At 34.6% G+C, this 15,120-nt stretch overlaps 1 protein-coding gene across 2 annotated transcripts; it reads right to left on the bottom strand.

Moving 5' to 3' along the window:
• Positions 1-511: 511 nt before the first annotated feature.
• On the bottom strand, positions 512-11,162 carry LOC306873328 (ATP-binding cassette sub-family B member 6-like). Of its 2 annotated transcripts, none has more exons than XM_079422554.1 (20): positions 10,954-11,162; positions 9,555-10,120; positions 8,054-8,191; positions 7,784-7,973; positions 7,246-7,338; positions 6,955-7,147; positions 6,569-6,690; positions 5,591-5,700; positions 5,395-5,460; positions 5,124-5,249; positions 4,193-4,269; positions 4,045-4,108; positions 3,883-3,968; positions 3,714-3,771; positions 3,120-3,224; positions 2,847-3,021; positions 2,452-2,564; positions 1,867-1,961; positions 1,672-1,740; positions 512-1,578 (listed from the first exon to the last, which is right to left on the bottom strand). In XM_079422554.1, exons 2-20 carry the CDS (start codon positions 10,068-10,070, stop codon positions 1,419-1,421), a joined length of 2,556 nt encoding a protein of 851 aa, XP_079278680.1. In that variant the 5' UTR covers positions 10,071-10,120; positions 10,954-11,162; the 3' UTR covers positions 512-1,418. The 2 variants fall into 2 exon arrangements, with proteins under 2 accessions (XP_079278680.1, XP_079278681.1); XM_079422555.1 differs by having other exon boundaries at positions 9,555-10,110; positions 10,954-11,132.
• Positions 11,163-15,120: the final 3,958 nt, after the last annotated feature.

Raw genomic sequence — 15,120 nt, forward strand, 5'->3', positions numbered from 1 at the left:
AATTTAAATGTTTTTCAAACAGCTATATAGTTTATCGCTGTATATTTCTGTGCCAAGGCTATTAAAGTTAAAGTCCCACATTACAACGTTGTACATGTTACTTTTCTCACCGCTATTTTTGATGGACCAATCTCAGTAGTTTATGATTACTCACTATGACGTTTTTAAATTAATTTATTTGAAATCGCGAGATTTCTATTTATATGTCAAGTACTTCGCAGTAATAGAGCCACAGATTTAAACGATTACATGTCAGGTATGTAAAAATATATTTTTATATTTAAAAAAATATATAGTTTTTTCTGTTTTTGGCCCTAAAGCGCCCCCTAGTGTAAAAAAAGGAAAGTCTCTAATCTAATACAAACAATACAACAGTAATAAACAAAATATTGTTTTATATATATATATTGTGTGTATTTTTATTTCTAAACAAAATATAAAGGAAATACGTTATAGCATTTTAATGCACATACAATATTTTACGCACAAAATCACAAAGAGCATATTAATATAAACATATTCCCTTAGTTGCCTTTATTGCACAATAAAATACATACAAAAAAAATCACACACCTTATCCATCCTGTTATGACTGTCAAATTCTGTCAGTTGCTATTCCTCCACCCGTTCTTTGAATAATCATTAAAAAAAGACGACTAAAACACTTCTTTGTCTGGAAATCTACATAGTACAGCAAAAACACACCCAGATGGCTCATTTCAACCTTGTCCCCTGAGTTTAGTGCAAGTCCTATAAAGTGAGCAAGCTCCTATGTCCCTTAAACTGAACTGAAGTTGTACAGTATTGCATTGCATCGAAGCAATAAATATCACTCCACACACACAACATAACAAAATGACCTTTAAGCACACAAATGATCATAAAGTAAAAAAGTCAGACAAATGTGCACATATCAGAAACTAACATGAAAACTGATTGTGGAAATGACCGCACCCCTGCCTATAACCTAGTCCTAAATTTAAACTAAATCTTAGTCTGTATTGTAATAAAATTTCAATGTGTTCTGATGTAGATCATATATACAATTACAATCAGTTGCCGAATGTTCAGCAGAGCATCAGATAAATCTACTGACTGATTAATATAAAATATCCCCACTGTACATTCAACATAATTTAAGTTAATCAACCATAATTGTCAGAGCATTACTTTATTCTCTTTCAGTCTTCTCTCATATTCATAAGCATTATAAATGCAACGAGTGAAAAATAATTGCAAAAGGAATATAAAAATGACTTAAATATCTCATAAATAAATAAATCCTTAGGCAACATGGATCACTTTTAAGAACTGGCAAAAACAATACGATACTAAATCATTATCGTTCTAATGTCAAAACAGCATTGGACGAGCTTAAAATGAACACGAAACCAGATTTGATTGCACGTCTCATGTGCCTAATGTCCCTTATGTCCTGCAGTGGTTGATTGTGGCTGTAGTTTCTCAGATTTCCTGTCCTTGGTCTCGGTGTCAGAGGCCGAGTCCGAATCCTGCGCCTGCTGCTGTTTGAGCCACATGTCACCGTACAGGCCTCCCTTCGCCAACAGCTCATCATGCCTACCACAAACAACAAAACCAGACTTTAAACCACATAGTTCATGTATTAACTTTGTCTACATGTGTGTTCAGTATACCAGTAAATAACCCCACCTTCCTCTCTCCACAATCTGTCCATCACGGAGTACAAGAATCACATCGGCTCCAATCACAGTCGACAATCTACAATGTGCAAATCAATGATGGTGTTATACAATAAGAAATTCATGACTTGTTTGATCACTATAGTAATTGATGGAAGATGATTTGAGTAAAAACATCTTTTAATTGATTTAATGATGTGTTTACCTGTGTGCCACCACAATGGAGGTTCTGTTGGCGCAGACTTTAGCCAGTGAGGCCTGAATATTTCGCTCCGTCTGTGTGTCTAGAGCAGATGTGGCCTATAGGAAGAGTAGAAGATGAGGAAATTAGTCAATCAAGAAAAAAGTACTTTTTTGTCTTTTACAGTGTTTTAATCACAACAAGACAATTGCTTGCTTGTTTTCTATTTCTGTCCAGTACCGCTCACTACAATTAATTGAACAAAAATAAAAACAGTAACATTGTGAAATATTATTACAACTTAACAGAACTTTCATAAGTGGCATTTATTCAGGATGTTTCCATAAACAGAAAGTTCAAAAGAACAGCATTTATTTGAAAGTGAAATCTTTTGTGATTAGCATATTTACATTTTTATTATCAAAGTATTAATTTCTTAAACTTTCTTAAAAAAATCTAACAGACTCCAAACTCTTGAATAGCAATGCAATTGCACAGCATTATCTAATTTTGAAACAACTTCTCAACAAGAAATCATAAAAGCAAAAGGCAAGGGATAGTTCCCACATTGCGTATGCATTCTCCCATAATGCACTGGTGATGCCGTACCTCGTCGAGGAGGATGATCTGTGGCGCTTTGAGGATGGTGCGAGCGATGGCGACTCTCTGCTTCTCTCCTCCGCTCAACTTTAGCCCCCTCTCACCCACCTGAGTGTCATAGCCTACAAATAAATATTAATTATGAATATCAGCTATATTATCTAGACTCAAAATGGATGGCATACTAGTGTTATTTTAGTATCACTGAAATACCATTATAGTATCCAATTAAGTTTTAGTTGTGTTTTTTGTTTCAGTTTTAGTTATTTTAGTAAATCAAGTTAAACTAAATGATTTTTACAGATGCACATTTTTATAAATGTCACATTTTATATATTCATTGACTACAGTTTAAATATGATTCTATGCTGCAAAGATGTAGATTTTGTATACATGGTTCTCACCCTCCGGGAAGGTTATGATTTTGTCATGGATGTCAGCGGCGATGGCAGCCTCCTCCACCTCCTGGTCAGAAGCAATAATTCGACCGTAGCGGATGTTATCTCGAATGTTGTCATTAAACAGGACGGTATCCTGAGGTACGACGCCAATGTGAGCGCGCAGAGAGGACTGCTTCACCTGAGACACAACCAGACATGCCACATTTAGTGCAACATGACAGGAATTTAAAGGTAATGTTTGGGTGCCCTTTGTTCTTGTATCAATGGCAGGTTTACCTTTGAGATGTCTTGGCCATCTATTTTTACACACCCACCCTGAACGTCATAAAAACGGAAAAGCAGACGGATGATGGTGCTCTTTCCTGATCCAGACTGCCCGACCTGAAATGAACCAAAAATGATTTCTTTTTCTTATTTATATATATATATATATATATATATATATATATATATATATATATATATATATATATATATATATATATATATATATATATATATATATATATATATATATATATAAATAAAAAATGTTTTTATATTTTGTGGAAACTGCAATAAGTTTTTTTATTTTTTGATGAATACAAATTTATATAAAAAAGTCTTCTGTAACATTATAAATACTTTACTGTCACTTTAATTAAGTATAATGCCTCTTTACTGAATAAAACTTAATATATTTTTGTTTTTAAAAAATCTAGATATACTCTATATGCTTGAATGGTAGTATATCAGGATTTGCACAAAAATATTAAGCAGCACAACTGTTTTCCACATTGATAATAGGAAATGTTTCTTGAGCAGCAGAGAATAGAATAGAATAGAATAGAATAGAATAGAATAGAATAGAATAGAATAGAATAGACTTACAAGTGCAACTGTTTGTCCAGGGAGAACGGTAAAAGAGACGTCTTTTAGAATCTCCTTGCTGCAAAAATATCCAATTCTGAATATTGCTTATTTGTGACACAAATTACTCTAATAATAATAAAATAAAATATAAAAAACAACAGAAACGAATATGACTGAAGCTGCTCACCCTTGGGTGTAGCTGAAGAAGACGTTCTCAAACTCTACTTTTCCCTGGCTGTAGTCGAGGTTTCCTGCGTTGACCTCATCCTTCACCTAAATCAAATCATCATGTCTTTAATTATCCCAATACTTCTGGGAAATTAATTTCAACGAAAAGCCTTCCACTCACCTCCTCTTCCTCATTAAAGAGCTCGAACATGCTTTCCATATCAATAAAGGAATTCTGGATCATTCTGTTAGAGGAAAGATACACGTTTACTGTTCGTTCTGTTTAAAACTATATAGTTATCTATACACAGATGACAAAAGCTTCCTGCCTGTAGTATGTTCCAAACCAGTTGAGAGGAGTGTAGAGCTGGATGATGTACGTCCCAAACAGCACATAATCTCCGACCTGGAAGACCGTGATGAGTTACATGTAGTTCATGTCAAACAAACAAACGCTTACAAAAATCTCTGCTTGTTCGCTGCTCATTGAAATCATTTATTTATATTGTTTTTTTTTTCTACTTGTTTTATTGCATTTCACTTTAAAAGATATTAAAATGACATGATTTTTTTCTGTATTGGTTTGATTGTTATGAACAGTGAACTGTGAGCATGAACTCACATGTAAAAATAACATGTAAATAATATGACAATAGCATTTCAATCACAATCTCATAAATCCCTGGTTGGAAAAGTAATGTAGTTAATTAGCCAAAATCTAGGCTGTTTATGAAGCAACACTGAAACTTTAGAAAAGAGCAACATGTAATTTAACTGATGTGCTGTTACAGGTGCGCATTTATAGGCTGTTTTACAATGATTTTGAATGTGGCTCATCCAATCAAATTGCAAAGTCAGAAGAACTGTCCACTGTATACATATACACTACTGTTCAGACATTTGGAGTCAGTAAGATTTTTGTTGTTGTTGAAATGCATCTCTTATGATCAACCAGGCTGCATTTAATTGATTAGAAATACAGTAAAACAGTAATATTATGCAATAACGTTTTTTGCTATTTAAATATACATTTAAAATGTAATAATTTTTTCCTGTAATGCCAAACAGAATTTATTTGAGTTAAAGAATGAATTTAATTTAATGCATCTTTGCTGAATATTCAAAATCTTTTAAACAGTTGTGTACATTTATGTTCCTTCTTTCTATTTAATTTTTTTTAATTCCTGCTATAAACCATAGATTATTTGATGGCTTCAGAATGATCAACCAGTGCTCTGGAGGAGTCCTGACTGTTCGTACCTGAAACTTTCCCTCTGTCACGAAGTACGCACAGAGCAGAGATCCGGTCAGAAGACCCAAGCCGATGATGAGGTTTTGTGTTTGATTTAAGAGCGCCAGAGATGCGTTGGTCTTCCACTCCGATACCTGAGCAAAAGACAAAGTGGCATTTATTTATTTTACTGTGAGCTCTTCAATATTAAATTAATTTCAAATCAATTGCCTATAAAATAAAGATGAAATACAACAAATGTTGTGTGGTGAGCAGAGCAGAGCATATTCTTAAAGATACCTGATATTTCAAGATGGCATCCTCAAAGCGACCCACTTCATAACTCTCTGCATTGTAATATTTCACCTGTTGACAATATCATAATTTAATGACAGCATATGCAATGCATATTATGTGTATTATATTGCGTAGCACAAGTGTAATATTTCTTGTAACACACATTCTGATGCCTTAGTCAAACAAACTAAAGCCATACCGTCTCAAAGTTCAGTAAAGAGTCCACAGCTTTTGATTTGGCATTGTTATCTTGTGTGTTCATATCTCGTCTGTATTTGGTTCTCCATTCAGTGATAACAATAGTGAGAGCTGACAGAGACATAGATAACAGCAATCAATCAATAAATCTAATTTAGTTTAGGTATATTCAGAACTGCTGTACACACTTTTTGTGCAGCCTGCAGTATATTGTTCACTATTTTAAAATAATAATTTTTATTCATAAAATCATAAAGTGACACCAAACAAGCAAACTGCATAATGAGATTAACTGACAGTGCTATTTTAGTATTATTTATATACTAAAGTATTTTTAATAATAGCTTGAATTTATACTGAATTCATATTTTCCATTTTCATTACAATTTTAGTATTTGTCATTTTTCATATATTTTTTCCCACATCTATTTAGCTTTATTTTTATTTCAGTTTTACTTTTAGTAATTTCAGTACTTTAACTTTAAATGTGAAGGCAATATTTCTAATTTGTTCATTTATGTTTTTAAAGTTTTTCATCTAATATTTATATTTTGTCATTTTAGCTTTATTTCAATAAGTGAAAATGATTTTTTTAGTTTTTAGTTAAGCATTATGCAATGGTGTGACAAAAAATATAGCATAAATGTTTGCATACTGCATTCTGTTTCAGATGCTACACTTACAGAAGGCAGTATATATTATGTTCTGCACAATATGCCATCATACACCCTAGCCATTATCCCAACCTCCAATTACACACCCAAACCAGCTAGACAAGATATTCAAATTTAATTTGTGTAAAGACTTTGGTTACAGGACAATAACTCCATACACTGTAGTTATTCCATTACTTAACGTTTTAATTTACTTAACCAGAATACACAAACAAAAAAACTGAAAAGAAGCAACTACAGTATCTTCAGCAATGTGTGTGTGTTCATGTATTCACATTTAGAAATGACCATTGTTAGATACTTACTGAGGTAGAGGGCCATGCAAACGAAGACTATGAGACCAAACCAGGCATTGAAATTGGATATGAAATAGATAATGGCGATGACAATGTCAGCAATAGTGGGGAAGATGCTGAATACGATGTAGCTGTCGGATTAAACAAAAAAAAAACAAACATTTATATATATTTCAAGATAATACATACTGAGACCACTTTTACTGCACAAGCTTACTATCTGTACTTAAGTTTTATATGCATGAATGCTAATGCATTCAAGATTAATATTGCACACTGACCTACTTGACCTTGTTAATACTTGCATTCCAGTGCTTGAGATAAGAAGGTCAGTGGTATCAAGATGCAGTTTAATCTAAAGCTAATGCTCATTTAAAACATTTTTTAGCTCTGACCTCAGCAGGCTGTTGATGGATGAAGTTCCTCTGTCGATGCTTCTCAGGACGTCCCCTGTGCGGCGGCCCAGGTGCCAGCGCAGAGAGAGAGAGTGCAGATGAGCGAAGAGACGCACCTGGACCACGCGGTTAGTGTACTGCTGCACTCGAATCCACAGGAACGAACGCATGTTACTTACAAACCCAGACGATCCTGCAGATGGAATCAAATGGAGATCAGATTGTAGTCGAATTCTAAAGGATATTCCACGTTACACTACAAAGAGATTAAATTGGGAGATGTTCCCTCACCAGCTCCACCTCCCTGCAGGAACTTCAGGAACGCATAAACACATACTGTAGTCGCCAGAGTCTTCCAGGAGCTCCCATCTGTCAGCTGGTTCACTGTTACAGGAGGAAATCAATGTGTTAGCACATAAAAACAGAAATTCATATACATATATATACACCTATATAAACACATTATCATAGTTTATTCGCTATAGCAAATGGTAATAAAATTGGAGTACACAATTAGATAATATTACCAATTTAGGTCAACCAATTACCAAACAATGCTTAATTTTGTTTATTTATTACACAATTAACAAAAGCAAAAAAGGCCTCTAACACTAGCTTGCTTTATTATTTTTCTGTTCTATCGGTTTTCTTTTTATTTATTATATAATTTAAAAAAAACTTGCTAAGCTGAGACTTATCATTGCTCTTTTGTTAATTTTAATTGCTTCCATTGTCCTCATTTGTAAGTCACTTTGGATAAACAAAATGACTTAATGTAAATATAGCATGAATAATTGATTCTTGACTAAATAAGAGTCTTATTCTGTACCTATGTTCTTGTAGTAGATGGGCACAAACACATTAATGGCGCGCTCCACTCCCAGCATCCCGAGACAAAGCAGAACCAGCAGCTGGAGCAGGACGTTGCCTTTAGGCCACATGTACGGCAACAACAGACGCACCTTCTTCCCAAAATCTTTCCATGCAGACTGATTCTCAGTAGAATTACCCAAAAGAGGCTGAAAACATGTAAGAGATGCATTAATAAGATTAATTACTATTACATAAGTAAGATTTGAGAGTGAATGTAATGTCTTACTGCTCCGTGCTCCACATCTCGCTCGTCTTCATTGACCAGAAGCATGTACGGTCGGCGTGGCAAACCTGGAGCTTTGAGGCCTAACAGGAACAGCAAACCTGAGCTGAAGTACCGCACCAGCCAGAAAGCAAACTCCATCTGCAGACAATGATATTATGTACAGAATGATAATGAGTTGCTACTGTTTGTATCTGCTTCAATCATACATCTCTCTGATATCATCTAAAGAGTAAAGAGTGACATTACTGTAATGCATCTCACATTTTGTTTTAGTCATCAGCTTTTAAAAAAAAGGTCTTCAAAGTTTTCAGATTTAAAAAAATAAATATTATTACGTAGCATGGATTTGATTGCAGTTGATCCAGTGTAGCTGACTGAATTTGTCTTCTGTAATTAGTGAGTTACCAATTAAAACAATTGTAGCACTAATAGGAGGCGTTTAACAAATTTAAAACAAAGCACATACAAAACAAACAGTTTTAAATATGAAATGTTTTAAATAAAATTAAAAAATGGGAGTTATAAATAAATAAAGACTGAATTTTAGATTTCAGTTTTACTTAACATTTATAATTAAAAAAATGTATAATTATTGATAACGTATTAAAGGTTAATTAATAATAATTAATAACAGAATATTTAATTATAACACACACACACAGCTATTTGATTGTCCTGAGATAATTACAATGCTAAATGTAATAATAATAAGCTGTATACAAAGTTGTACAAATTAACTGCAGAGAAAAAAGCTCAATTATTTTAATTTTATTTTATTATATACATTTGCAAAGCTTTTTTATTTGAAAACTTTACTATTTTTGTAAATTCTTTTTTAGGAAAATCTGGCCAATTAATTGCCATTTTTACAACATGCACTCAACATTCAATGTTTACAGCAAGACTAGCAATAAGCAGAGCGAAACTTCCACGTCATGAAGTGTCACAATCTGTTTTCTGATTGGTCGATCTTAGACAGTTGGTGTGTGGCTAATACAGGCAGGAAGGCAAGCAGCTAGAACTAACCATGACTCAACAATATTTCCACGTCACTGTCTACTATTTACAGACACATAATGACTCAATATTATTTTTCAATGACCATCAAACTTGACAGAATTTCAGAGTCATTGCGGAGTTGTTAAACCTCATCTGCTGGATCCTGAAACTTTATTGTAAATAAATAATCATTTCACACTATTACCATAATCCTGAGTCATGGTGTGTGAGCAGGATTCCTACATCTGACATCACTTTCAAACACTTCAGAACAATGGCATCAGTACAATGTATTAAAAAACAAAACTAAAAAAGTACCCAAAGTACTAAAATCTGGAGCATAACTTAACATAATTCAATATAAATGACGTTAAAGAGAGGTAAGCCATTACTTTCCACTTGGTGGATGATAAACAGGCAAAAAATCCCCTATCCTTACATTAATGCAACATATTACCATATGCAAATTTTCATTAACATAAACAATCACACACACACTTACCTGTTGATCAGATGTTTCCAGAGTCCACCACCACTGAGAGCTCATCCACGACACAAACGCCAGGTTTTCAGCCGCAAACGCTACAGCCCAGTACAGCAACAGTACTGTACTGTGTCCTCTGGTTCTGTCCCGCACCAGAACCCTCCTCCTCTCCAGACGCAGCAGGGCCACGGCCCAGATCCAGCCCAGCATGGAGAGACAGCCGTACACAACCACGTACCCCGGCAGCTCTCCGCTCCGAGCGATTCGAAACACCATCCAGCCCAGAGCCTGCAGGACGAGCAGCACCGACAGGCCCACCTGGAGCCGGTAGAGTCGAGAGCGAGGGATGAACTTGGGCTCCATGGCTGTGCCGTAACGGCTGTAGCATACGCACAGAAACGTGCCAAAGAGGAAGGAGAGGGTGAGGAGGACGGATGGCACCAGGGTGAAGTAGAAGCACAGAGTCAGACCGCCCTCCACCCAAACCTGCTGCATGGAGACCCCCGCTTCACAGTAACTCTTCATCTCCACCATGATGATGATGATGATGATGATGGACCCACACAAAGAATATCTGGAAAAAACTATACAGTGAAGAAACCTGATCAACTTTTATTTCCCACAACCAAACAATTCTATGGTACTGTATGCACTCCATATTCACAAACTATCATGTGTACTCCAAGGTATTTACTATAATTTACTACATGTGAAAGTGGGAAATGTTGTATTTTATAGTACATGTGCAAATAAATAATTATGATATGGTGCATGTGCAAAAACAGTATATTACCATAGTAAATGTAGAAAGTACTGTGTCTGTATCAGCGTTATTATAGTTAAACTATACTAAAAATAAAAATCATAAAGAAAAATCATTACTTAATATTAAAAAATAGCTACAAGCATTTCCCATTTTCATTTAGTTTAATATGATGTACTTAAAAATAATGTAGACATTAAAAATAACTAAGGAAAATGGGGGGCAATGCTGAAGTTTTCTTGTAAAATTAATGTTATTTCACTTTAATGGCAATGAAAAAAAACCTATTCAAGTAAAATTACTGAATTAGGAGCCTGATAAAAATGCTCATTTTAGAAGAAAATGTAAAATAGCACTTAGATGATTTTGCATAACTAATGCACCACCATGGATGGTAAATTGCATGCATAACATTAAAAATAACTAACGTTATATATAACTAATACACCACCATGGATGGTACATTGCATGCATAACATTAAAAATAACTATATATAACTAATACACCACCAAGGATGGTACATTGCATGTCCGAAAATGACGGTTCTTCTTTGTAAGAGTCATTTATTACATGCATATCAAAGTAACATAGTATTACGATGTGATAGCACGCGCATATAAACTTGTGTTAGGCCAATAAGATTATAAACTAACCTGTTTCAAATGTCACCGAGGTGCTTCTAGTCCTTGAATAATTATCCCCTCAGATGAACCTTAGAGCTGGTAAATGCATTAATCGTCTGCGTTTGGTGTATGTCCTTGCAGCCATAAACTGCTCCGCCATCCATGACTTACACAATAACACCGGGACAGACCGACGTCACGCCAAACACCGGGGTTGATAAGACCTGCGGACTTCTCGTGGTCCCAGCGCTCTAATCACACGGTAACGCGCTGTCATGGGAAGCGTTACTTTTCTCAGCGCTAATAAGAATGGTCCAATCATAGTTCGCTGTGATTAATGAATGATCGTTTTAAAACTAATCAGTTTATTAATTGCGGCTGCAGTGGATTTCCACTGTATGTAAAATAACAAATGTTAGGATCAATTGACTTTAAAGATTATACATTTTATACGAAAATGTTTACGGTAAAACAAAAAAAGTCCTAAGTTTTGAATGGGAGTCAATGGAAGATTAGGCTTTCAGGGCAGCCGAGCGCCCCCTAGAGGAAGAAACTCTTTTTTTTCTTTTTTTCTATGCTTATTTTATTATTGCAAAAAAACAACAACAACAACAACACGATAATTAACATTAGGAGAAAAAAGAAAAGGGGGACATACAGACATCACAAAAGCTAATTAGAACAATACAAAGGTTAACAAAATATAACACTTAGACATCATAAAAATGAATGATTCATGTTATCTTTTTCTTAGACTTTATCGTTTAACTTGTACTTTATTTATTTATTTTTGCTCCAAACTGGAAATTTCCCAGCAGAGGGCAGCATTATACAGGCTATGTTTGAACGAATGCAGTATAGGCCACTTACACTACACACTACTACCTTATATTTTTGGAGGTATGTGCAGCAGTATAAATAAAATACATTTATATTTGGCTATCTAATTAAATAATGAGTAAACAACATAATTGCTGACATCACTCGCATTTTCATCCAGATATTCCATGCATACAGAACAATCAGAGATTGTGCATAATATACTGTACATACTACCACACACTGTAACAATGGTAAGTGTAGCTCTGCAGTGTGCTTTTGTGAACACAAGCTGTGTCTTTGTTTTGCATTGTGCTGAGGGTAGGTCAAATTTTTACTTCATACTTCTGCACACTTTACAAATGAAAAAAAACAACCTTTGCTACTCTATTTGTTTAATTCCTTCACATGGTTTTGAATGTGCGTGTGTTTTTAGTTGAATCACACAGGTTCATATTTTTAAAAAACGAATTAATCAACAAAGTTATGAAATTTTGTTTCTCAAAAGCAAAACCAAGACATGAGGGACATGTGAGACGTCCTTACTAGAATAAAGAAAAAAAAGATATGCTCACACAGAGCATTTTTGAAAGCTGTGGGGAATTACAGTGGATTTTGGGCATTGTGTGTGTGTGTGTGCATGTTTATGTGGTTTATGAGGACACAAATTTGTACAATGACATGGGTATGGCAGAGGTATTACAATATGAAGGTGGTTTATGAGGACACTGCCTATGTCCCCGTAATTCAAAAGGCTTAAAAACATACTAAATGGTGTTTTTTTGAAAATCTAAAAATGCACAAAGTCTCCTGTGAGGGCTAAGTTTAGGTGTAGGGTTGGTGTAGGGCAATAGCACACACAGTTTGTTCAGTATAAAAACCATTACGCCTATGGAGAGTCCCCATAAACCACACAAACCAACGTGTGTGTGTGTGTGTTTCTTGTTTCTGGCACTGGAACATGTCGGGGTATTGTCCTTTGCAGCACAGGAGTGGTAAATATTCCAGAGGCACATGGTAAAGACATTTGTCAGTTCGAATTTATGCTTTAATATAAAGAAAACAGTCATATAGAATTATAGGGTCAAATATTAGGGTCAAAGGTCATCATCCATGGTGGTTTGGATGTAACATCACAACCTGAAAGGCTCAAATGCCTTATAAAGATTTGTCTATGTAGTAGACAACATGCATCAAAAAGTGAAATGGTGTAAATACGATCACTTCGAAATGGAAAACCTGACTGGTAATAAGTCATCACCACCGAATCCAGAATTAACTGCTGAAATGACCTCTGTGTTCCTTCATTTTACCAAGACAGCTGGCTCACCATTTCCTGAATACACTGAAGTGAAGTCTGTGATCTGAAGACATGTATGTGTTATTAATAGAGGAGGTCAGTGAAGCCCAGACTCTGGGCCATTACACAGACTAACAGGAACTTAATTGTTTCCTGAGTGTCTGGAACTTGGGCTGCAAAAGAAAGGTAATTCAATCTCCTCTTCCATTATGAACATTTCATTGTTGACGGTGGTCTTCATTAAGAGGGTTAATTATAAGCTCTGACAGGGTTCGTCTCGTTTCATGACAGGAGGCCTTTGTCATCTTTATCTGGGTTGGTCTACCTTCTTCATTCAAATACTAGAGGAACAGGGGCATTTGCAGAGAGAGTACAATAACTGAAGTGCTTTATTAGGACAGTTAGGCTTCTCATAAACACAATGCAAAAAGGAAATGACACAGTGTAAATCAAGAATGACATTATTTACTAATACAGAAATATCAATGAATAATAAAAGTGTCAAAATTGTGCATGTTTATGCATGAACACATTTTTAAACAAATTCTAAATTAATAATATATTCATATAATGACACAAAAAGGCTGTTAAAAAAACAAACAAACAATGAAGTTGATATACTTGTAAAAACTGGCCAAGAATTATATGAAAAATAAAAAATTGTGTATATTATAGATACATTGTTTGTCATTAAAAAATACAAAAATATATTTGAGATATAGTTACAACAAAAATGTAATGTACATATCAAAATACACATATTCTAAATATATTATCTTAAAAGGAATATCTAAAGAAAGTTTTGACTCCCAGTTAAATTTATTTTATTCTAAGGACGTTTAGACATTTTACTGGAAAACAGCACGAAATACAATCTGAATTTTTTTTTTTTTTTTTTTGCAGTGTTCAGGAATTTTTCACTCTTTTATAACTTTTTTGTCAATTTTATTTATTTATTTGCATTTTACAGCTGTGGATCAATCCATAATGTTAATATACAAACGCACATATCTATATCAATATGTATCTATCTGTTTGCAGGCAATGTTTAGTCTTTTATAACTTTTTTGTCAAATTTTTTATTGCATTTTATTGTTGAGCTGTGCATCAATCCATAATGTTAATATACATATACATGCCCGTAGCCGGGGGGGGTTCGGGTGGTTCATACTGCCAAAGGTCCAGAATTTAAGTTTTTTAAATAAACAAGTGTTAACAACGACATTTAGAGCCATAAAAAGTATTAAATACCTTAATTAGTATAAGAAAAAAATAATTATAATTTCAAAAAGTTTTATATTTGGGGAAGGAAATGCAAGCATCGCGTTGTGGATTAAATGTGCTATTTGAAGCATGCCACAGGGATATATCGAATTGTATTGGTATATTATTAATGTAGGCATGTATTAAAGGAGTAATGGAATATAATTACAGTATTTTGTGATTAAGCTAGTTTGTGCATTTATACTAAACGTATTAGACCACTGTTCTTCATACAGATACCATGTAGGCCAAGTTCATGTTTATACCAAGGTACTGAGGTGCTAAAGCCCTGTGTTTTTACTGGTTATCATAATGCATGCTACGGAAGACCAAGGGTTCATTTTAATAACTCAAAACAGTCAGAATAATTAAATTTCACCATATAAAAATTAGTTTTTTTTTATAATGAACATGAATTTACATCTACATCCTTAACAGATGTAATCCTGCATCCTCAAGCTACTGTCAAATGTGCCTTTTTAAGAGACAAAAAGTAATATTACTAATATTGCAGCCAGCACTGCAAACTGTGCTGAAGATACATGTAATCAAAGTCACGCAACACAAACCTATTTCATGATTTGAAACAATAGCCTATCACTCATTAGAACAGGGGTCACCAGACTCGGTCCTGGAGCGCCGGTGTCCTGCAGAGTTTAGTTCCAACTTGCTTCAACACCGCCTGCCAGGAAATGTCTAGTATACCTAGCAAGACCTTGATTAGGTAGTTCAGGAGTTTTTAAACTCTGCAGGACCCCGGCGCTCCAGGACCGAGTGTGGTGACCCCTGCATTAGAGCATGCAGAAACTAGGAAA

This window comes from Barbus barbus (assembly GCF_936440315.1).
Source record: "Barbus barbus genome assembly, chromosome: 7".
In the NCBI taxonomy this organism is placed as follows: domain Eukaryota; kingdom Metazoa; phylum Chordata; class Actinopteri; order Cypriniformes; family Cyprinidae; genus Barbus; species Barbus barbus.

Bases quoted from the DNA above. Each gene is read 5' to 3' on its own strand.
- LOC306873328 (XM_079422554.1), bottom strand. From the start codon at position 10,070: ATGGTGGAGATGAAGAGTTACTGTGAAGCGGGGGTCTCCATGCAGCAG. The intron at 8,192-9,554 runs GTAAGTGTGTGT...CATTGTCTGCAG, and splicing joins TGGAAACATCTGATCAACAG to ATGGAGTTTGCTTTCTGGCT. The intron at 3,022-3,119 runs GTAAACCTGCCA...GTTGTGTCTCAG, and splicing joins ATGGCCAAGACATCTCAAAG to GTGAAGCAGTCCTCTCTGCG.